The 24,356-nt window shown below is 29.4% G+C and overlaps 8 protein-coding genes across 8 annotated transcripts; 4 read left to right on the plus strand and 4 right to left on the minus strand.

Annotated features, from left to right (window-relative positions):
* Window positions 1-1,009: 1,009 nt before the first annotated feature.
* PGO_113650 (transcription factor with AP2 domain(s)) lies at window positions 1,010-2,282 on the minus strand (the record flags this gene model as incomplete). Its single annotated transcript, XM_028688699.1, has 3 exons — window positions 1,010-1,148; window positions 1,337-1,856; window positions 2,081-2,282. 3 exons carry the CDS (start codon window positions 2,280-2,282, stop codon window positions 1,010-1,012), a joined length of 861 nt encoding a protein of 286 aa, XP_028544500.1.
* Window positions 2,283-3,389: 1,107 nt separating this feature from the next.
* On the plus strand, window positions 3,390-3,656 carry PGO_113660 (hypothetical protein, conserved; the record flags this gene model as incomplete). The annotated part of the gene is made up of 1 exon (XM_028688700.1): window positions 3,390-3,656. The coding sequence occupies one exon, from the start codon at window positions 3,390-3,392 to the stop codon at window positions 3,654-3,656; it is 267 nt and encodes an 88-aa protein (XP_028544501.1).
* Window positions 3,657-5,809: 2,153 nt separating this feature from the next.
* Window positions 5,810-7,566, plus strand: PGO_113670 (SNARE associated Golgi protein; the record flags this gene model as incomplete). Its single annotated transcript, XM_028688701.1, has 3 exons — window positions 5,810-5,966; window positions 6,612-7,175; window positions 7,430-7,566. The coding sequence occupies 3 exons, from the start codon at window positions 5,810-5,812 to the stop codon at window positions 7,564-7,566; spliced, it is 858 nt and encodes a 285-aa protein (XP_028544502.1).
* A 3,191-nt stretch (window positions 7,567-10,757) lies between these two features.
* Window positions 10,758-14,843, plus strand: PGO_113680 (transcription elongation factor SPT5; the record flags this gene model as incomplete). The annotated part of the gene is made up of 1 exon (XM_028688702.1): window positions 10,758-14,843. The coding sequence occupies one exon, from the start codon at window positions 10,758-10,760 to the stop codon at window positions 14,841-14,843; it is 4,086 nt and encodes a 1,361-aa protein (XP_028544503.1).
* A 925-nt stretch (window positions 14,844-15,768) lies between these two features.
* PGO_113690 (transketolase) lies at window positions 15,769-17,784 on the minus strand (the record flags this gene model as incomplete). Its single annotated transcript, XM_028688703.1, has 1 exon — window positions 15,769-17,784. The coding sequence occupies one exon, from the start codon at window positions 17,782-17,784 to the stop codon at window positions 15,769-15,771; it is 2,016 nt and encodes a 671-aa protein (XP_028544504.1).
* Window positions 17,785-18,114: 330 nt separating this feature from the next.
* Window positions 18,115-19,576, minus strand: PGO_113700 (hypothetical protein; the record flags this gene model as incomplete). The annotated part of the gene is made up of 3 exons (XM_028688704.1): window positions 18,115-18,214; window positions 19,231-19,359; window positions 19,548-19,576. The coding sequence occupies 3 exons, from the start codon at window positions 19,574-19,576 to the stop codon at window positions 18,115-18,117; spliced, it is 258 nt and encodes an 85-aa protein (XP_028544505.1).
* A 2,842-nt stretch (window positions 19,577-22,418) lies between these two features.
* Window positions 22,419-23,153, plus strand: PGO_113710 (hypothetical protein, conserved; the record flags this gene model as incomplete). Its single annotated transcript, XM_028688705.1, has 2 exons — window positions 22,419-22,519; window positions 22,883-23,153. 2 exons carry the CDS (start codon window positions 22,419-22,421, stop codon window positions 23,151-23,153), a joined length of 372 nt encoding a protein of 123 aa, XP_028544506.1.
* A 792-nt stretch (window positions 23,154-23,945) lies between these two features.
* PGO_113720 (histone H3) lies at window positions 23,946-24,356 on the minus strand (the record flags this gene model as incomplete). The annotated part of the gene is made up of 1 exon (XM_028688706.1): window positions 23,946-24,356. One exon carries the CDS (start codon window positions 24,354-24,356, stop codon window positions 23,946-23,948), a length of 411 nt encoding a protein of 136 aa, XP_028544507.1.

Here is a 24,356-nt window from a genome sequence, read left to right on the forward strand (position 1 = left end):
AAAAAAACAAAAAACAAAAAATTTACTTCTTTTACACAGATAAAAAAACATAGGAATGGTCTGGGGGAGTTAGGTTTCCATAATTTCAGCAGTTTAAATTTATTTTTCAGGCATAACAACTTCGTTATATATTATTGCTTGGAGCATAGCAGGACTCATTTCACAAGTTATATCATTCTTGTCATTCTTATTCAGTTCATTTTATGTATGCTGCTTAGTGAAGTGCGCACTACACCGTATGCTTTTTCAAGATAAAAGGAAAAAAAAAAAAAAAAAAAATAATTAAGGGTAAGCAAAATATAAAAATTGTGCAAAAGTTGAATGCATGATCGTTTTTATTGCACTTATTTTAAAAGGGTTTAAAAAAATTTTCGTGTAATTTTTTTATAATTTCTTCATATAATTGAAAAGGTAATTTTCCAGGGGAGGAAAATTTAGAAAAAAAAGAATAACATGAGGAATATACAAAAAATAGGAATAAATGCTATAAATTCTTTTCGCGAAATATCTGCTGTGTAACCGTTGCTGATGATTCATGTAAAGTTCAAATAAAAGAACCATATTAGCTTATTTTTTATGAGCTTCATTTTTACATAAGGAAAAACACCAGCTCTTTTGTATAGGTGAAGAAAAAAACAAAGATAATTTAACCTTTTTAAATTTAAATTACACCTTAAAATAATCCGACATTGTAGGCAAGTTGTATAGTTTAAATACAGCTATTGTGGAAAAAAGTAAATTTAATAATGAAACTGTGCAATTAATTCAAAAGTGTGTAATTGAAAAATAATAAAAATTTATATATAAAGGCAATGCCTAAGAAAAGGGTTTACATTCTTATAATTAACAACAAAGTTAACATGAATAATCAAATTGTAGTGAATACGCACAAAGTGTAAATAAAATTAAAAAAATTAATTAAATAATAAGTATGCTTTATGTTTATATTACAGATTTATTTATATGTTATCTTTTCAAGTTGCATGAATATTAGTGTGTATTTATTCATTTAATAATTTACTTCTTCGGGCTTTGAATTTTCATTATAGTAACCCTCATCATCATTTTGTTCACTGTCTTCTTCCTCATCAAAATTTTTATTATTTTTTTTGGATTCCTTTATCATTTTTCTCTTTTTAGCATTTTCCCTGAATAAGCAATAAAATTTATGCAAAATTATGAAAATGTAGGGCATTTATACATATTTACATGAACGGTAAAAAAAAAAAAATAATAATAAATTGCACAAAAATGACTAGCTGGAGGTGGAAGAAGTTATAATTATTTTATTATTCTATTGTTTTTTTCGTTATTTTCGTTTTTTTTTTTTTCCTACTTTTCAATTTCTTTCCATCGCTTCATGAGTAAAATATATTCATATTCCAGCCTTTTCCTATATCGAACAGCGAGTTCCTTGCTTTTTTCAAAGCCGTAAATACTTACACGAAAATAACAGTCACACTTAACAAAAAAGTTATGCTGATAATTTCTTTTGCAAAAGTAGACACGCCACGCCCCACTAGCATGCCACCTTACACCTTTTACATTACAGCAATACTTTTTCCAGTTAACATTTTTTAAATTCTTTAAAACATGTTCTCTATTAGAATAAATGGTTCTTCTTATGAAGGAAGATGATAATAGAGATAGTGGGAGCGGTGCGTTTTTTTCAACTTCTCTTTTATTGTATTTATAATTTAGTAAATAATCTTCATATAATTCAACTTCCTTTTCATTGTCAATGTTAATGTTGTTTATATCAATTTTCTCACGTAAGTTTTCTTTTTCCAAAAATTTTTCGTATTTTTCCGCATCAAACTTTTCTTGATGTGGTTGTATTAATTTTAGCATGTGCTCTGGAGAAAGGTAGAAGGGGAATGACACACACACACACACATGTACATACCTGTGTGATGGGCATATAGACATACATATAAAAATGCACAACTATTCAATTCTACATTTTCCTATAAATTTTAACTAAAACATTTAAAGCATAAAAATTAAATGTATTTTTGTCACAAAGGCAACCTTTCATAATGTATAAATGTTTTTCAAATTATATTCAAAATAGCCTTACTTCTTTTCTGAACAACTCTTTTTACCCCAAAAAATTTTTTATGACTAAAAAATGTAGGTCCAAATGATGACTGTGGTTGTGTTTTACATAATACTATGTTGGAAACATTCCTATGTGATATTTCTGCTCTGTTAGCTGTTTTGATATTTTTGTTAGTGATTTTGTGAAAGTGATGGGTACTCATTATATACGTTCTAAACATTTTTTTCTGGAGTACGAAAAGGAATAAAAAACTTCAGTTATATAAGGTATATCATTATTTGCACTTTATGTAGAAAAAAAGGGTTATTTCTTTTTCAAAAAAAAAAAAAAAAAAAAAAAAATTCCTTGAATATCGTAATTTTTATATTTGATTTGTTACATTTTCCTAGCATTTCAAGCCTCTTCCTTATTTTGTGATTTACTTCTATAAGGCACACAAATATGTATTTGTATGTTTTTATATGTATATATTTCATCTTTTACATGCATTTTGGCAAAATAACATTAGAACAAAGGAATTGTATATATTGTCAAAACATAAATAAAAAAAAAAAAAAAAAAAAAAAAGTTTGAAAGCACAGTATAATAAAGGGTGGTATAATATATGCATGCTGCCTGCACAAATGATTTAGTCATTGTTTTGTTTACCAGCACATGTTCATTTTTATTGCTCTCCTTTTAAATAACCCATAAGTGGGGTGCAAATTGAGCCAAGTTGTGTAAAATTTTAAATTATTATACATTATTTCAAATGTTGACTTAAAAAAGAAAAAAAAAAAAAAAAAAAAAAAAAAAACATGTATAAAGCAGAAATACACATTTTTTACATTTTTGAAAATGAGAGAGAAAACAAAATTTTAATTTGGACGGATAAGCTTTTGCATTCTCATTTCTCATTACATTAAGCAAAACCTTTTAACATTACCATGTGTGTAATGTGTGCATACACATAAGAAATATATATGTACAAACGGAAATATATTTTTTCTCATTAAGTGTATTACACAGAGAAAGGCATATCTTTAACAATAAAATTGCTGATGATTACGAAACCTTCTCAAATAATGAATTTTATGTGAAACCATTTTTTTTTTTTTTTTCTCCCTCTCGCTCTCTCTCTCTCTCTCTCCTCTGATATAACTTTGAAGTATGACTGTAGGAGCAAAAATTGACACATTTATTAAGAGTGTATAAAGGACATAGAAAAATAAATACATACATATTTGTGTATGCATGTAGGGGTGTATATACATTTGGTGTATATACACAAAGAATCTCCCTTCTACTTTGGCAAAAATAAAGAAATAAAATAAAACAATAAAAAAATATGCCTAAAAGATTCGTAAGAAGAAATGCCTTTTATCTACCAGCGTTATTTCTGGGTGGAGCATCCTTAAGCCACTACTTTGCATCAAAAGAGTTGGATGAAATAGAAAAGGAAGCAACCAAATCTATTTGGGGATTTTCAACCGGACTAGTTATAGGTTTAGTAATAGGAATTTGCATAGGAACAAATTATTATTACATTTTTAATAAAATATTCTCGCTTTTTGATTATTTTATGAAGGACGATTCAGAAGAAAAGGCAGAGTGACGAAGGAAAACATATGTTGACATTTTAAAAAGTTTAAAAGCGTGCATATATATATATATATATATATATATATATATATATATATATATATCCATATATGTATATACCCAGAGAGTTCCAAAAGTGTAGTCAACATGAGGGAATGGGATGCTTGTTCTAAGCGAAGGCTCTTATTTTACACACAGCAACACATAATGCTTGCACCATTATAAAATCAAAGGGAGAACTTATATATACAAAAGGAAATGTACTTTACGTATATTTTACGAATTCGTACACTGAGAACTAAGAGAAAAATTGCGTGTCTATTTTGCATATATTTTTATGTAGCGCAATTCCTATATTTTCAAGCTGCCATAATTTCGGCTTGGCTCTAAGATTGTATATATTTATTTTTATTTATTTAGTTGTTAACTCCATTTTGCTTAAATGTAATACATGCTACTTGCACGGGAAACGCCAATGTTTTTATTCACGTATAATGTTTGTGTATGTCCATGTGTAAATATTATATATGCATATAAGGTAAGTTGTTACGTAACATTGTCTCAACTTGCAACACTCTCGCTATGAATTTTTTGTTTTAATATTTTTGAATAATTTGTTTTTTTTATACTTTTTTAAAAGAAACACCCAAAATTAAAAAAAAAAAAAAAAGCAAAAAGGAGGGCAACAAGGAAAAAGGCAATTTTTTTTTTTTTTTTTTTTTTCAAATTTTAATAATCTAAAATTAATAATTGTGCCAAATTGTACACAGCTGCTAACAGGGGAAGTAAAAATGACAGCTCATTAATTAAATTATTCAACTTGTTACATTTTTTGAAAAAGGAGAAAAACTTAGAAAATCGAGGAGAGTTACCATTATGCCTATACTTAAATGTCACTACTATATATATATATATGTAGTATTATCTCCGTTCACTTGCAGGGAGGTGAAAAATATTTATATTGTTTAAGATAAAAAAAATAAAATAAAAATAAAACAAAATTATTATCATTATAAAAAAAGTAAAATAAGAGTAATAATAGGAAAAAGGCACTACATAAATGTATATATTATGTACATGCACATGCAAGGGTGGAAAGATTTGCATGTGCAAAAAAAATTGCAGCGCCTTTTAAAGCACCCATAGGATTCTTTATAGTTAAGACTACGACTTGATGACCTCGTATCATCATTGTAGTGGTAATCAGATGTTTAACAAATCACTCAGGGACATTTACATAAAAGAAAAATAAATGTCATAAGAATGGAACAAGGGACCATGAAAAAAAAAATGGAAAAAAATGGAGAAAAATGAAAAAGAATAATACGGAAATGATAACTTATTGCGTGTGTTTTTAAGTGAGATTTTTATCAGTATTATGCTTTATTATCAGCTTGCTTACAAGTGGCACATTCATTAGTTTCACATTTCCCTGTATTATTCGTTCTAGTAACACATTTTTCTGTATACATCCCAATACTCTTGAAAGTTATAAAACAAGCATTTCACACTTTAAAAAAAAAAGAAAAAAGAAGTTCACTCTAATAGATATGCACATAATACATACATATATATATATATATATATATTTGCATAATGCATAAGCACATACATGCACACAAACACAAAAAAATAAATTAAGTGCCCAAGAAACAAATTGTTAAAAATTGAAAATGTTGGATAAAAGAAGTTAAACCAACTGTGTAACTTCGTACAACTTTTTTTTTTTTTTTTTTTTTTTTTTTTATTATTTTCTTTACTTTTAAGATTTATACGATTATTTTATGGAACAAGGCAATATCACACAAATGCATGATTGGTTTTAAAAGGAGGAAAAAAAAAAAAAAAAAAAAAAAAAGAAGGAAAAGAAAAGCGGCAGTTAACAGAAATACCATACATGAATTAAGACAAACAGGTAAATATTTACATATACACCTTTTTATTTATTTTCATATGTGTATATATATATATATATATATATAAGCATCCGTTTGCTCATACATATTTTCCCTTACCTATGTTCAAAACCATTACATACACACAGCAGGAAAGCTGATTCTGTTAACTGAAACAAATTTTTTCCTTTTCCATTGTGCATAGGACACACACTTATAGCATCTCATTAATGTGAAGGAAATTTTTAATCATAATATGCCAGTCGGAAAGATGAAAAAAGACAAAACACAAAATGTAGTACATAAAACAGATACATTATTTATTCCAAAAGTAAAAAACAAAGAGCTGAAGCTACACCTCTTTTACCTTTCGCTTATATTCGCATCTTTTGTTGCAGTGATTGTGGTGTATGTTCATCTAATGCCGGGTAAATTAAATACTTCAAAATGTATATGCCATTATATAGCTTTTTCTTTCGTGAGCTTTTTATTCTTCTGAGTGATATTCATAAACATATGCACAAATTAGTGTGCAAAGATAGAATGTGTAAACACGTTTTAATGCTTATGCATTTACACAATATATATACATATCAAACGATCTCACATAAAGTAGTCATATTAGAATTAAAGAAACCACTCCTTTACCACATTACCCATGTACATAAATTGTGATTGTCTTGAGAAGAAGAAAAATGTCACTATGCATAGTCCTACACATTTGTTCATTTCCCCGTAAAATATGACAACATATAAATACATCACTATAAATGTGCAACAAATTAATGCTTACAAAAAAGAAGAAATTGATGCAATTTTTACTCAATTTTTTTATATTATTTTTTTATTTCCCTATTTTGCGATTTTACTTTCCTGCTTTATTTTTATGGCCCTATTTTGCAATTTTACTTTCCTGCTTTATTTTTATGGCCCTATTTTGCAATTTTACTTTCCTGCTTTATTTTTATGGCCCTATTTTGCAATTTTATTTTTTACTGTTTTATTTTTATGGCCCTATTTGCAATTTTATTTTTTACTGTTTTATTTTTTTTTTTGAAAAATTTAACTTATAGGATTAAGTATAGAAAGTAAGGAGAAATTGAAAACCCTAATTCCCCAAAATTTTAAAGATTTAATAACATTAAATAACAGAGAAAAAGTAAAAAATTTATATGACTCACTAATTTCATATAAAAATGAACATGGTTTTATACTGCTAATATTGCTAACAATAATATATATTTTCTATCAAGCATTTCCATTGTTTTTATGGTGGATGACAGGGACAGGTACCATTATAACTATATTGATAGGGGCATTTTACAATTATGCATTTTCAATCTTTTATTGTTCCATATTATCAACAATTTCTCCTCTTGTTACATATTTTATTTTTAAAAACTACGGAAGGACAGTAATAGAATATTTTTTTAAAAAATCGCTTGTCAACTTTAATGAACAAATAAAGAAGAGAGTTAAAAGTAAGTTCGATTTGTTTTTCTATTTAGCAATTTTAAGATTAACTCCTGTATTCCCAAATGCTTTAATAAATATTATGGTGGCGTCTCTATCTCTCCCGGCGATTCCATTCATGTGTGCTACATACATAGGACTCATTCCCAATACAATCATATTAGGTACACACACACACACATATACATATATATATATATACATATGTATATATTTCCATAGCACAACATGGATATTTATATTTTTCCATCTGTTCTCTTCCCATGAAATAATTATACATGTTCATTTATTGTGTTCTACATAAACGTTATGAGTTACTTGAACCCTCTTCTTGATCAAGTTCCTTCGTATGAATGAATTTAATTCACATACAATATGCCTATGTCAAATATAAACCCACACATTTCCCTTTTTCTAGTATCCGTTGGTCAGGCCATAAGTATGCTTTCGGCAGTTGATGTGAAACAACAGTTCTATATCCCTATAACATTTATAGTTTTGTTATTCCTCTTCCAGACGATAGTCAAATATAAGTATAGGGGAATTGCATTATAGATAACTCAGGAACATACATACATATACATGTGTATATATATGTGTATGCATGTGTATATATAGTTCATTCAGTTAAATACCCGAGAGGAACCAAAACATTTGGGATATCGTATTCCTATACTTAAAAGAAAGAACAGAAGAAAAAAGAAAAGTAAAGAAAGAAAAGAAAAAAAGCTTATAGTTTCCATGTTTCATTCGGTTCATTAACTGTTGTGTGTAGTTTAGTATAGTTAGAATTATGTGTGCATGTGTGTGTTTATCTGCCCATATATTTACACCCCTACATGTTTGCATGTGTGTGAAATTAACCCCCACGCAGAATTATACAGATATACATATATATGTGCATATATTTAATGCTTGAGCCATTAGCTTATTTATATCTTGATGTATATATTTCCCCATATTTTTTGGGCGACAAATTGTTAACCTTTATTATTTCCCAATCCGTAGTTATTAATTTTATGTCATTAACTCCTTTACCTTTACGTTTTCCCTTATGTTTGCCTTTTTTTTTCTAGCTTTTTTTTTTTTTTTTTTTTTTTGCAACTTTAATTGTTAGCATGTTTCTCAATTAAATGAAAAAGAGGTTTATTTTATTTCGTATTTTTTTTGATATAGTTTTTCTATTTTTTTCGCGTTTTACACATTTTCTATTTTTCTTTACAATTAAATAGAGATTATAAAAATGAAGTTATTAAGTGAAGAGATATGGTCATAATGAAAGAAAGGAGTTATGTGTACATTTCTGCATTCCCTTTTTACACAAGATAAACATTTTCTGTTTTCACATACAATGTGTAGTATTTTAAAAAATAACTACCCATGTTGTTAGCATCAACCCCTTACTATTCTCTCATGTGCGAATTCGTTTGTCATGAAATTGTATGCGTCTCATATGTGTGTAGAAAAGGTGCAGTTCAATATATCTATACACAGCAGGTAAGTATATATATATATATATATGTATGTATATGCATATACGCGGGTCCGTACATACACGCATATCTTAACTCACCGAATGGAACTTCCAATTCGCACAACCCTTTTAACATCATAAAATATACTCGCACAATGTAAGGACTTTTTTTCTGCCATTATTTTTTTTTGGCAACGGGGGTTTACAGTGGAAATGGGGTGAAGGGCAATATGGTAAGAATTCTTACTCACTGGTGATTACAGTTTTTTTTTTTTTTTCTTTTTTTTAAGATCCATGAAAAAATTGTGTTAAAACTGCTCCATTACCTAATTAACCCTGTTTTATCTTTAATCGAAAGATGAAAAAATCGATGAATGTGCAGAGTTTTCGATTTGTCTGTACGAGATATGCCCTTTTTTTCAAACGAGCATATATATACATACACGAACGAGTTGTATGTACAAACATGTAAACGTGCAAGTATATATACATATACCTAGCGCATGTGCATGGACGAACACAATTTTATGTAAGAAATGCACGAACAGTTTCCATTAAATGTTCGATCTTACAAAATATTCTGCAAAAAAAAAAAAAAAAAAAAAAAAAAAAAAAAAAAAAAAAAAAAAAAAAAAAAAAAAAAAAAAATAAAAAAAAAAAAAAAAAAAATTAAAAAAAAAAAAAAAAATTTTGAAAAAAAAAAAAAAAAAAAAAAAAAAAAAAAAAAAAAAATACAGAAATGTCATCAGTTTATATAACTTCCTTTGTTAATGCAAACATAAATGAACTTTTTTTTATCTTCTTTTCATGTTCGTGTAAAATTAATTATGCCATTGATGAAGAAAAAAAAAAAATAATAATATATTGCAACACGGTAGAAGAAGAAAAAAAAAAAAAAAAAAAAAAAAAGGAAGTATGGCACAATGTTGAAAATGGATATGCAAAATGCTGGTTGACAATGAAAATTAAGTGTTAAAAAAAAATTATAGCAGGCACGTGACATATATACATATGTATATATATAAGTATACATATATATATGTGACTCATTTAAAATGATTTCGCGTGTATATAATGTAGGTTAATAATATATATCCAATATTATGCCACAAGTTGAAAACTTTATTTCTTTTTTTGTGAGATTGACCACGTGGGGATATCAATACCCTGTTTTTACAAAAAATCCTTTTAATTCATCCGTAACATTTGTGGCATGTTTATGCTTTCCTCGTTCACTCCTTGGATAATTTCCCAGTTGCCTATTTTGACATTTGCCGGATTGCCTCCTTTCATATTTACTTAACATTTTTTTCTCTCGTATGCACATGCATTTAGGCAGGTTTCCCAATTTGGCGCACGACAGCATTTTACTCCATCACCTAATGATGTGGGCTGATTCATTTTTGTTATTTTTAACCTCATACCATGTATGCTATGAATATATGGTAGAAATATATCCAATACATATGTACTGTACGTATATATATATATATATATATAACATATTTTTGTATATATATATAACATATTTGTGTATATATATATCCACTCTTCAATTCCGTAATAAAAGGAAAAACGAACAAATTCCTTAATGAAACATTTAGCGAATTTAAGTGCAATCACAATTTTTTAATTGTTTGTTTCACTACTTCTTTTTTGCTACTTTATTATTATTATTTTTTTTTTTCCCCTTTTAATTTGTTTGCATAATTTGAATAAGCCCATTTTTTCTTTTTCTTTTTTTTTTTTTTTTTTTCCAATGGAAATATTTGTTACTTTGGAAAAGTTTCCCAAATAATTTATATTTTTGCGTACGTGTGCATATAGGCATATAATAAGAAAGAACATTATTGTTATCATATCGTCTCACACTTTTTTTCATACGTACAAATAGTGTTGCATGAGAAATATTTCCTCCCTCCCCTCCCTGTAGTTGCGTGTGATTATCTAACGAGCTGATGATTAGATGAACCTTATTTATCGGGTCCAAAGACGTGGGGTTAATTTGTATATGTAGCATAGGTATACGCATATATATATATATATATATATATATATATATATATATATATATATATATATATATAAGCACGTATGCGTGTACTGACAAATGCAAGAAGAGCCCCACACTATTACATACGTGAGAAGGCCCAGGCACACGACCCATCTTTATATTTTATAAAAATAGTTAAAATCGGAATAGTGAGTGGAGGACAGACGCAACGCTCCCTTTAATAATTTCCTTTCCAGATGAATGCACTAACGAAATAATATGAGTAAGTTCAGTGTGAAAGAGAATAACCTTTTCGATGATGATGATGATGGTGATCAAAATGACAATGATGACCTAAATGGCAATAATGATGATGATCTAAATGGCAATAATGATTATGATCTAAATGGCAATAATGATGATGATCTAAATGGAAATGATGATGACGATCAAAATGACAATGGTGATGAAGCAAGGGAAGATGAAATTTATGAGCAGAGGGAGAAACATCCAAGAAGATCATCCAGACAGAGTAGTGCAAGTGATGAGGGGAAACAAAGTGACGGAGATAATCAAGACAATTTGAAAAACACACATGTGCAGAATGAGGATCAGGTAGAAAGGAGTAGAAAAAGAAAAAAGGGAAAGAAGCACACATCATTGTATATTGACAACGAAGCTGAAGAGAATGAAAATGAAGAAGAGGAGGAAGAAGAGGACGAAGGGTATGAAAATACAGAATATAAAGAAAAGAAGGGGGTGGGTGGGGCAAACAAAAGTGGAGGATTGAAAAAAAGAAAAATGTCAAAAAATAAATACCTTTCAACCTTTTTAGATACAGAAGCACAAGTAGGAGATGACGATGAGGAGGAGGAATACGCGAGTTCATATGTGGACGAATTTGAAGAAGCGAAAAAATTAGAAAAGAAAAAAATGTATGAAACTAAATTGAAAAGTGGAACAAATCATTTAGCACAAGCAATTAACAAATTATCACAAAGATATGAAAATGAAAAGGAGTTAAAAGATATATTAACAGATGGTGAAACATTAACTGATGAGGAAATGTCAGGTGATGAAGACGAATATTTTGATGAAGGAGAATGCTTAACTACTTTTGATAGCCCTAAAATGTGGTTAATAAAATTATTTAAAAATGGAGTAGAGAGAAATCTAGCCATAGGAATATACTACAAATATATGAAATTAAAAGACAACGATTTTAATATTAAAGGTATATACGTGTCAGATAATCTGAAGGGGTATATATATGTAGAAGCAGACAGTTTATACATGTTGAAAAGGTTCTTACTAGGATTCAAGTTTATTAATTTAAATGAAATTTCCATAGTCCCGGTACAAGAATTAACATCCATATTTTCTATGTGTCACTCAAAGGTTATCATTCCAAAGGTAAATGAATACGTAAGAATAAAACGAGGTGTCTATATGAATGATATAGGACAGATATTTGAAGTTCATGAGAAAGGTATTTATGCCATCGTCAGATTAATACCTCGAATAGAGTATGACAAATATAACTATCGAAAGAAAGGGAATTATCATCTAAATTTATCATCTGCGTTAAATAAAGGAAATGCATCCATATTTGATGAAAACAGTAATAAAAATGAAACGTACTATATAAATGATAAATTTGATATGAACAATGTGAATAACAACCACATGAATCATCATCATGGGGGGAGGGGAGATAATCGTAATGATCCTGTAAGTGGATATTTATGGAATGAAAAAATGGATATACTAGATGAAGCATTACAAATTAAAAAAAAAAAGAAAAAAGAAAGACCACTAAAAAAGTTTTTCGATAGGGAAGAAATTGAACAAATTGGTGGAGTGATTGAACATGGACCATATCCAAGAACTATTAAATATCAAAATAACATTTTTGAAGAAAATGGATATTTATTAAAAAAGATGAATATAAAATATTTAATTTCTGAAGATGCAAATATTACGTTAACTGAGATTCGTGACTTTAATAAAAATAATGCAAATGAAGAGGATATCAATTTGCATGTTAGTAAATTTTTCGTTAATAAAAATTCTTTACATTTATATAAAAAAGGAGAAAGGGTTAAAATTTTGAAAGGAGAATTGAATAATTTAATAGGAACAATAACAAATATAAATGAAAATGTATTAACAATAAATCCAGATAATTTAGCGAAAGATTTTAAATTTCTACCAAGTTATGTTACAAAATATTTTCTAGAAGGGGATAATGTAACAGTTATTAATGGAATACATAAAGGAAAAAGTGGACTTATATCTTTACTTGATTATAAAGAAAATATTGCTCTTATTTTTTCTCCTTCGTTGAATACTGAATTTCGTGCATCTATTCAAGATCTAACAGCTTCTGAACACACTACTAGTGAAGGATTAGATGGTATTAATTCTTTAAACGGGTTTTCAATAGGAGATTTAATAGAACTTAGTGATAGACAAATAGGAGTACTAACATATATTGATAAGAATAAGCACATCCGGGTCTTAACTAGTAATCATAAAATTTTACACACAACTATAGGATCAATTACATCCAAAAGATCAGCAATAGGGCAAGTATGTAAAGATGAAAATGGAAACATTGTCCAATCCAAAGATACCATACAAATAGTTCGAGGAATTCATAAAAATAAATTAGCCGTAGTTAATTACATATGGAAGAACCAAATTTTTGCGAAAATTAATAAAAAAGTGGAAGATAATGGGTTTGTCGTTTTAGATAATGAAAATTGTAGACTAACAGGAAATCAAAATGAAAAAAAAAAAATAATAACGTATAATAATCTCTTCAGAACTAATAACTCATCATTACCCAGAAGAAATATTTACCAATCATTTATTGGAAAAACTGTAAAAATTTTAAGTGGGGTTTACAAAGGATTATTAGGAGATGTCATTGATGCAGAAAGGGATGAATTTACTCTACTTTTAAAAATCAAGCCAAAGACCATAAGGCAAAAAAGAACAGAATGTGCTATTGCAGATTCTTATAGAGAAAACTATAACATGTTAGATGATGGTAGACATTATAACCAACATGACAATGGCATGGATCGAAGGATGGCAAGTGATGAATTCCATTCCAAACCATGGCAAAATAGAAATGATAAAAGTCCTAGATACGACAGAAAAAAATATGATGAATCCTTTTACAATGAAAGTGTGAGAACAAAAGGTTCAGAATTACACAAAAATGAATTCCGCTCGAGGTATGATGGACACAGAAGTAGTTACAACAATTACAGTGATGAAATGAGGAGGATGAGGAGAAGAAGAAATCACAATCATGTTGATACAAAACTTTCAAGTTATGAAGAGGGTGATGTTATTAGCGCCACTGCAGGTGTTTCTTCTTCTGTTGAACGTATTTCTCATTCCGGATCCCGTTGGAATCATCATAACGAGAAGAAAAATATTAACGACAACAGCAGCATTTATCCACCCCCTCCTCCAGCTGGGGTAGGAGCAGGAGCAGAAGTACATAGAAGAAGTGAAAAAGACATATCCCATAAGGGAGGTGACTCCTCCTCCTCCTCGTACACAATACATAATAACAGAATCAATGAAAAAAAAAAAATTGGAACAAGAAAAAAGTATGAAGATGAAGATTTCTTAAAAGGAATGCATGAAGAGAGACGTGATTCCCGCACGTTCAATGTTAATCAAAGATTTGGTGATAATAGGAGAGATGAAAAAAATAACACTTCTAAAGGTAGAGGAAAATGGGGGGATGAGCAAAGAAACGGAATAAATGGGATAAGCGATCCTAAAACCCCCAATGGTGGAAATATGTTTGGAATGGACCACGAGAAGGAAAAGGAGGAGAAGGAGAAGGAAAAGGAGGAGAAGGAGAAGGAAAAGGAGGAGAAGGAGAAGAAAAAGGAGGAGAAGGAGAAGAAAAAGGAGGAGAAGGAGAAGAAAAAGGAGGAGAAGGAGAAGAAAAAGGAGGAGAAGGAGAAGAAAAAGGAGGAGAGTCAAGATTATCCCCTTTGGTTAATTGTAGGAATTATGATAAAGGTTATCACTCCAGGTCCATTTTACAACGAAATTGGGAGAGTCACAGAAGTAATTAAAAAAAGTCTGTATACCATTTTAAAAATATCAACGGAAAAAACATCCTTTAGCATTGTTTCTGAAGCTGTTGTTCCTCTAAAACCGAATAGAATAAAGGATGAAGTTATAGTTTTAGATGAGGGAAAAATTATCGAAGGGTCAGTCCAAGACATACAAAATGATGACATTCAAGTGAACACGCCACAAGGAATTTTTACCTATCGCATGAAAAATGTTTTTTTGTTTAAAAAAAATGATATTCCACGTGACATTTAGTTTATCCATACCATATGATCATACAGACGCTAAGGGAAGTGTTCTATATGTAGATATAACTATTCATGTACGAGGAGCGGTCAGGAAAAGGGGGTGCTCCACACAGATGAAATATGGCATATGGAATCATACGCATGCACAAAGGGGACTGTGAACCTGAAGGGATAAATATTTATGCATGCATACATATATATATATATATATGTATACATATTCCTTTATGCCGACGTGTAATGGAAATCATTAGAAGTATTCGAACATTGGAGATTTAACCGATTATGGAATGACTGAAGCGTTTGTATTACTAATATAAAATTGGAAAGAAACATGAAAAGTTTTCTCTGTATATATATATATATATATATATATACGTATACATGTATGTATATGCACGTACAGAAAGCTTAGGCGAACTGTTGGTGTATATATGGGCTAGATGAATGTGCTAGAAAGGCATGAAATAAATTGGAATGAATTTTTCATTATTTTATTTTGTCATATTGTTGCTTTTTCGTCCTACTGTGTGCAAAAGTGCAAAATAGTTCCGACGAAGCAAAAAAAAAAGAAAAAAGAAAAATACATAAATACTTTTGTTATTTTACTTCACTGCTTTAAATGATGCAAAACTTAAAGGAGGTAAAAGAATATACATATATATATATATATACACATGTTACATGGATGATTATGTACAACAAATTTGAAAAGGCTTTTTTTTTAAACGTAAAACAAAATAAAAGGGCGTTAATTTTAAGAGGGTGTAAATAAACTACATATTGTGAACTGCAAAAATGGAGTGTGCGTGGTAAAGCAATACACATCCCTCCTTCATACATGAAACATGGCTAGTTTTTTTTTTTTTTTTTTTTTTTTTTTCCCTAGTTATTCGAGAACACCTGTATGGAATTTCAAAAATACATGGGATTCAATTGTTCATTTTCGTTTTTATAAACGTTAATACTTTCTGAACTATATTTTGAGGAGTAAATCCCAGATGATTCCATATTTTATCCTTAGGGGCTGAATAGCCAAATTGATTAATACCTATGTAGACATTAAAATAGGTGTCGAATCCATGGGTAGATGCAGGCTCCATATAGAATCTAACGATTTTAACATTATGGTGCATCATAACTGAACTTTGATACTCTTCTGATTGCTTTTTGAATAAAGTCCATGATGGAAAGCTTACAATTCGTACATTTAAATTATGTTCCTCTTTTAGAATATTTTTTGCATCAAAGCAAAGATGCAATTCTGAACCACATGCGCACAGAATGACCTTCTGATTATCATTGGTATCGTCAAAATCTTCTAAAATGTATGCACCTTTTAGGACTAATTCTGCTGACGTATTTTTTAAATGGGGTACTTTATTTCTACATAAAGCAATAACGGTTGGTGTTTGGGGATTCTCAAAATGACATAAATATGCACCTGATACTTCATTACCATCTGCTGGTCTAATTATATTCAAATTTGGTGTTGATCTAAGTAAGGATAAAACTTCAATGGGTTGATGTGTTGGGCCATCTTCTCCTAATTCAACAGAATCATGTGTTGCTATACATAAGATGTGATAATTTGACAAGGCAGCTAATCTTAGTGCACCAAATGCATAAGTATAGAAATTTAGAAAAGTTGCACAAAAAGGTTCAAATCCTCCATAAGCATAAATTCCATTTGTTACAGCCACCATACCATGTTCTCGTACACCATACCTGATGTACTTGTTTGCATAAGAATTTTTGTTAATATCTTTTTCTTCCTTTAAAGATGTACAATTAGAATCTGTTAAATCTGCACTTCCACCTATCAACTCAGGTAAAATTTTATTTATACAATTTAAAACAGCACCTGATAAATTTCTAGTAGCTCCTGGGACATCAACAGTTGTGTATTTAGGTAAGACTTCTATCCAATTATGTGGTAATTTTTTTTCAAATCTTCTCAAAATTTCTTGTCCTTTTTCAGGATATTGCAAGGTGTATTTTTCAAACATATCTTTCCATTTCAAATAATTTTCTTTTTTTTTTTGTATAACATTTTTATAAAAAGTTTTCACTTCATCTGAAATGTGGAATTGTTTTTCAGGATCTAGACCAAAAAATGCTTTTGCCTTTTTCAAATCTTCTTCTTTTAATGCTAACCCATGAGATTTACATGTTCCTTCTACTTTCGTTCCATAACCACAAGATGTCTGAACAATAATTAGTGATGGTTGTTTTTTATTTTTTTTCGATTCTTCAATTTGTGCTAGTAAATTTTCAAAATCTGTGTTTCCATTCGATACTTTTCTTACTTCCCAATTTAAAGCCTCAAATTTTTTTTCAATATTTTCTGTAAATGATAATTCTGTATTTCCATCAATTGTTATTTTATTGTCATCATATAAAACTATTAATCTTCCTAACCCTAAATGACCTGCCAAGGAAGCTGATTCACAAAACACACCTTCTTGCATACATCCATCACCACATATAGCATACACATAGTTGTCAAAAATTGGATATTCCTTTGTGTTATATTTTTCTGCTAAGTTATGTGCACATATAGCCATACCAACTGCGTTCGAAGCACCTTGTCCTAATGGTCCTGTGGTTACTTCCACACCTTTGGTAATATGTTTTTCTGGATGCCCTGGTGTTAAGCTTTCCAATTGTCGAAAATTCTTTAGATCCTCCATAGTTAACCCTTGTTCTGTCAAATATAGCATAGTGTATAATAATGCACTAGCGTGGCCATTTGATAATACAAATCTATCTCTATTAATCCAATTTGTATCTTCATTATAATAGTTCATAATATATCCCCACAAAATATGGGCCATAGGTGCACATCCGATTGGTGCACCTTGATGTCCACTATTGGCCTTTAATGGAAGTTCAGCTGACAACATACGAATTTCATTGATGCATTTTTCGTCTATTTTAGGGTTCATTATGAATGAATGTCGTATGAGTTGTTAAATATGGGGGTTGATTGAAGAGACAGGCTTCTGTGCATGTGTGTTAGATGTGTTTGTAGCTCGGATCTAGTTGCTCCGTTTGGTTGTTCCAGTTAATTCAACTTTTCTCAACTTAAGTGAAAATGTATATATTTAATGACTCTTTTTTTTTATTTTTTGCACTAGGCTCACTTGTTACATGAAAATAATCAAACTCAATAGCGATCGTATTGAGGAAGGGGGGAGCGGGGGGGAAATGTGATATATTGATAAACAGTGGTGCACATATATTTTCTTGCACCAAATGTGCTTCAAGAGTTAATGTCACACAAACGTTTCAATGGTTTTAAAAAAAAAATGTAAATAATCGTAAATATTTTTTGCCTTGTATCTTATATCTTCGCATGTGCTGCTCTGTAATTCTCTATAAAGAAAAAAAAAAAAAAAATTTGGAATACAATTGTTAATGTTATAGATATCAAATCTCGTGTTACGCGTTATGCAGATGCACTTGTGCTTATGTTGTTTTACATTTTTTTTTTTTTATTAACTTAAGAAAAGCATATTTTGTTTTTTTTGGTTATTCTACTTTATTTTTTTGACAATAAACGTTGAACATTGACAAATCATGTACTGTGCATATATTTAATATGTATTTTTGAATGTATCACTTTTTTTACAAGCCCGATTTACAAAAAAAATAGTGGAAAAAAAAAAAAAAAAAAAAAAAAAAAACATGCACAGTCAGGTAAAAAAAAAGTTAAGTAATAAGAAATTCATTAATTGAATGAATGGCTGCCTTAGTACATATATAAAATGTATTGACATATACAAATAGGACTGCATTTATTTCTGTATATGTGGCAATTTGTGTTCTTGGTATGGTTTACTTTTATATATATGTAGCTATATACATACGGTATACATCGTACTATATGAAAAAGGTGAATTGTGCGAATTGAGAATATATAGTAGAGAAGAGTGAATATATAAAAATATATATGACGTCATATAGCAAAAAAGGAAAAAAAAAAAAAAAATTATGTCATGTTAATGTTTTTATGTAGGGTATAAATATATATAAACATTCGATATAGCACACACATATACATACATAAAGTACATACATATATGCATGTACGCATGTACATATGTACAGGTGTCCTCGCAATTGCATACATGCCACCTGCACAGTCAGGGAAAAAATGTTTCAAAAACGTGTAGTTATTCGGCTACACAATCGAGCAACAAAATTTTAACGTGGCGACGAGGGAATACACTCAAAACGTGCACCAAATAAAACGTTAAATGCAAGAGAAGATATGTGGGGAAAAAAGATGTGTAGAGAAAATTTCCACGTGGTTGTTTATGTATATATATTTATTTATGCATTTATTTATGCATTCATTCATGCAGTTACTTATTTTTTTCGTATATTACATTTTTATTGTGCTTCCAGATACATTTATATATTTGTACATTCCATTTTGCTTCAAGGACTCGTCACTTGATAAGCATTTGTGCAAAATATTGCTATGGTTTTCGGATGAACATTTGACTTCAATAATGCTGCAAAGAGTAAAAAAGAGAGAAAGAGTTCACATACTTCTTTGGTATAAATATATATATGTATATGCTTATGTGGCAAGCAGAGAATATGAACAATACAATTATGTGTTTATTTTTATTCATATATGTAAATCTTTGCATAAACAGAGGGGGGAAAATGTCTTTCATGTAACGCTCCATATTATTACTGCGTAATCTGGTTATGCTTCTCAGCCATGATATAACTTCTTTGAACTGAGTCAAAAATATAAATAAAGAGTAAAGGAAATCTTTAAAATAGGGAGAGAGAGTAGGTAATTTTCCCAATGTTGTGCTAAGTTGTTAATATGACCTTGCTTGGATTTGCCCAGGTACACATTTTGTATATACACATAAATATGTATATATATATATATATATATATATATATGTACGTATGTACATGTACGTGTTTGATTATTCGTGCACGGACCTATATACATAGATACCTATGCAAAGCACTTCAAACCCAAGAGCAAACATAAACATTTAAATTTAAAAAAAAGAAAAATTTAAGGCATTCCTTATGCGCACAAAAACGGATACATTATATAACTGCGAGTAAGTTTGAACAATTTGCTTTACTTTCTTCTCCTTTCTTAAAATCTTCAAAATTAGAACATTTTTTTAAACATGCCGAATTTTTCTTTTCCGTTTTCTCATTTTTGAAAATGCTAAGAAAAGTTAACCCGTCAGACTAGTTTTTTTTTTTTTTTTTTTTTTTTTTTTTTTTATTAACATTAGAAACACCCTAACGTTCATTCGTTCAATTTGAAAAGGTGCCCAATTCGACATTTTTATATAACGACGACAAAGTTATTAACCCTTTGCCCAAATCTTCCAAATAATAGTACTTTATATAAATACTATCTGTTTATACATACATTATAAACACAATTTTTAAAGAAAAATGCTAAGGAAAATCTCGTACATTTAAAAATACTGTTTGGATGAATTATATAAAGTGTTTATTCAATCGCATGCCTCGCACAAAAACATAGGAAGGTATAAACAGGTACGAAAATTTTGTGTTTTTGTTCGTGTTTTTGTTCGTGTTTTTGTTCTTGTTTTTGTTCTTGTTTTTGTTCTTGTTTTTGTTCGTGCTCGTGTTCTTTAAAGTATGCCAAGGTGAGATGAACCAAGATAACATTTTCAACCACTCGGCTTGAAGATGCTTCGTGCTAATAATTATATATATGCTGGAAAAAAATGGCGGAAGGGATGAATGTAAAAATAATCTAAGAGGCTTAACAAGAGTGAAAAAAAAAAAAAAAAAAATAAATAGAATAAAATAAAATGGAAATAAAAAAATATGAGAGGAAAGTATAATAGTTACACTTTCAATGTATTAGGAAAATCCGGTAATAAAAAATATTCTTTAAATGTTTTGTGCGATGAAAATAGTTTGTGTGAATAAACCAGGAGGTGACGTATGTGTATGTGTCTTATAGAAATGAAAAAAAAAAAAAAAAAAAAAAAAAACATAACGATAGACATAATATTGTGATGAAGAAGAATCAATAATTGTATTCAAATTTTGCACACGTGCGGAAGTAGAATGTGTGTTCTATATATCCATTTTGCAGTACTGTGTGTAATTATTCCTAACACTTCATCTATGTTACAAAAAAAAAAAAAAAAAAAAAAAAAAAATCAAAGGAATAATCTAAAAAGGAAGAAAAATTAAAGACGTAGAACCATTTCTTTTAAAATGTCTTCAATTTTTAGGGTTTATTTTCACATGACATTTTTTTTTAAACTCCATATATATATTTTTTTTTTTTTTTTTGAATTATTTGTATAAAAATTCTTCCTATTCTACATCCCCCATTTGGGGAATCCAATTTTTGATGTCTCTTCAAAAGGGTATAACTGAATCAAACTTTAGTTGTTCCTTTTGCATATGTGTAGACAAAAAAATTGGAGCAATAAAGGAACACACATTGTAAGTAAAATTAGCAGATTGCACAATAAATGGCATTAAAAGAAAAAAAAAAAAAAAAAAAAAAGATGCCCAAAGTTGTACAAAAAAAATGACAACCAGAATGTAGAACAAATTCATTTTGACATCAAAGAATTACTTCAAGCAAATGAGTGCAATTAGTAAAATACATAAAAAGGAGATTACGCGAAAGTTATATGTAGTCAAATTTTAAATAAAAGTAAAGGTTACACAAAAAAAAGAACTGACCAACTGCTTACGACAATTTCCTAATTTTATTTTATTTTTTTTTTTAAACCTGCACATAAAGGATAAAATGTCTTGTAGAAACCCATTCCTCCTCCCCTCCCCCCTCCTGCAATGTCTTATGGTTGTGTGTAAAAATAATATGACGAAGCAGAGAAAGGAGAATAAATACCTACACGTTGAAAATTTTGTAAAAATTTCTATTCTTGTGGAGAAGTGATAAATCATACCATGTATGTTCGACATGAGTGCTGTTTACATAAGAACTATGTACAGAGCATTTATGTCACACATTTTTACCTGCCCAGTAATACAGTTTTAATGATGTAAAATTCTTGTTCCTTATGTTAAACCAAAATTTATGTGCCCATTTTTATGAACACATGTATTTTTATCAGGGGTCAAAATCGTTTGACTTGTTTATAAATTAGCCCCCCTCCTTACATGCACACAACGGAGCAGTGGGACGAGGAAAAAAAAAAAAAAAAAAAAAAAGCGACAAAGAAAAGCAAACCAAAGAGAAGTATACCAAATCAAAACAAAACAACAACAAAGGATACTCTTGATTGCTCTTCTTGCTTAATTCCATGTTCAAAGTTTTTCTCCCCATCAGTATCACTTCACCATTTGTTTATAATTCACCTATAAAATTGCTATCTATTCAACCTATTTATTTTTCTATCTATTCTTCCACTCATTTCCTCATCCTCCTACCAAAGAGAATACATATATTTGTACTTGTACCTACATCCTAGGTATCATATATCGAATTGGCTGTTCATGAGATTTAAAAGGATTTGTAAAAAGGAAGCAAAAAGAAAAAAAAAAAAAACTGAAATTCACCAAAAATCCAATGCAAGAAAATCCAATCGTTCAGTACATTTTAATTAACAAGGAAATCTTAGATAAAAAATGGCCATTGGGATCTATTATAGCCCAAGCTTGTCACGCCTGGTGAGCTATTTTACATAAGTGGAGAGATACCTTTTTTTTTTTTTTTTTTTTTTTTTTTTTTTTTTTTTTTTTTTTTTTTTTTATTTATTTATTGTTCCATGTTGATGCAATTATATATGTTCATATTCACAGGAATGTCAAATATTTGTTGTGACTCTTTAAATGTGTATGCTAACGAGGGGATACCATGCACATAGGTTTTTTCTATTCAGGGAACCTTGCGTTCCTATTCTTTGGCATAAACTTTTTCCACGTTAGTTTTTCTTTTTTGTGCATCTTCGGGTTGTAAATTAATCATTTGCTTGCACACTGTACACATAGACACACAACTAGAATCTTTTTCCCAACCGCTACTACCAACAGCGTCGCAGTAATTGCAGAAAACCAAGATGATCAAGAAGTGAAGGAATACGTATCAGTGGAAAAAATAAACAACATGCACAAGGTTATCCTACGGATTGATAGCACAAATGAAATAAAAAACTTATCCAGCATTTTAGATAAAAATTGCTTAAAATACAAAATTTGGACAGAATACCCAGAAAATATACAATCAGCGGTTGCATTGAAGCCTTACTATAAAAATACGATTAAAGATTATTTAAAAAAATACCCCTTGTTAAGGAAGTTCTGAATATGAGAAATCTAAAAGATTATTTATGTTCCCATATACTCTATGATATTTTTCACATTTGTTTGGGATATCACTGATTGTGTACAGTGGGGGAGTACACACACCCCTAAGGGAAAATACTCGTGTAATGAATTTCTGCACTTATAAGTAGTTTTTATTTCGTGAGGACACAACCTAGATATGTTTATAACGTTAGAACAATTTCTGCACCATTTTTCGTTTCCAGTGTGTTACATGATAAAGGAACATTTTTGTTCAAGTGTACATTATTTCCATGTGTAACTTACGTAAACGTAAAGTACTATTTTGTGCATACATATTGTAAGAGTGTAAAAATATCTCTTTTTTGAATTAAAATGAAAGAAATTAACTAAAAAACAGCAGTTGTGTAATTTTGAAATGTTATTTTATTATTATTTTTTATTTTTTTTTTTTCATTCTAGCTATAATAATAATGGCTTCTAGTGAAGCCTTAAAAAATTTTACTTTGTAAAAAAAAAAAAAAAAAAACTAAAATTGTACATGTATAAAACGAATGCTATAATATAAAAAAAAAGATGGAAGAAACATATGTACAAGGTGTATATGTATATGTGTGTGTATAGGGCATTATGTATAATATATTATACATAACCCATACTTGTGCACACACATAAAAACATCCACTCAGGCACACTTATTACTGACATAAAAATACAACCATTTAAAAAAAAAAAAAACAATAGGTAAAACGTTTTACTTTTGTTACCATTCTTCCTATGTTATATTTAATAATTTTTAAACGGTTTATTTTTATGATCTTTCTCCACGAATACGTCTGGCTAATTGTATGTCCTTTGGCATAATGGTAACTCTCTTAGCGTGAATGGCACATAAGTTAGTATCTTCAAAAAGACCTACTAAATATGCTTCTGCTGCTTCTTGAAGAGCCATAACTGCTGATGATTGAAATCTTAAATCAGTTTTATAGTCCTGTGCAATTTCTCTTACTAATCTCTGAAATGGCAATTTTCTAATTAACAAGTCGGTAGATTTTTGATATCTTCTAATTTCTCTTAATGCCACAGTTCCTGGTCTATATCTGTGTGGCTTTTTAATACCAGCAGAAATTGGAGCTGACTTTCTTGCTGCCTTGGAGGCTAACTGCTTTCTTGGGGCCTTACCGGCGGTTGATTTTCTTGCTGTTTGTTTTGTTCGTGCCAT

The sequence above is a fragment of the Plasmodium gonderi genome (assembly GCF_002157705.1).
Source record: "Plasmodium gonderi DNA, contig: Chr11, whole genome shotgun sequence".
Lineage (NCBI taxonomy): Eukaryota > Apicomplexa > Aconoidasida > Haemosporida > Plasmodiidae > Plasmodium > Plasmodium gonderi.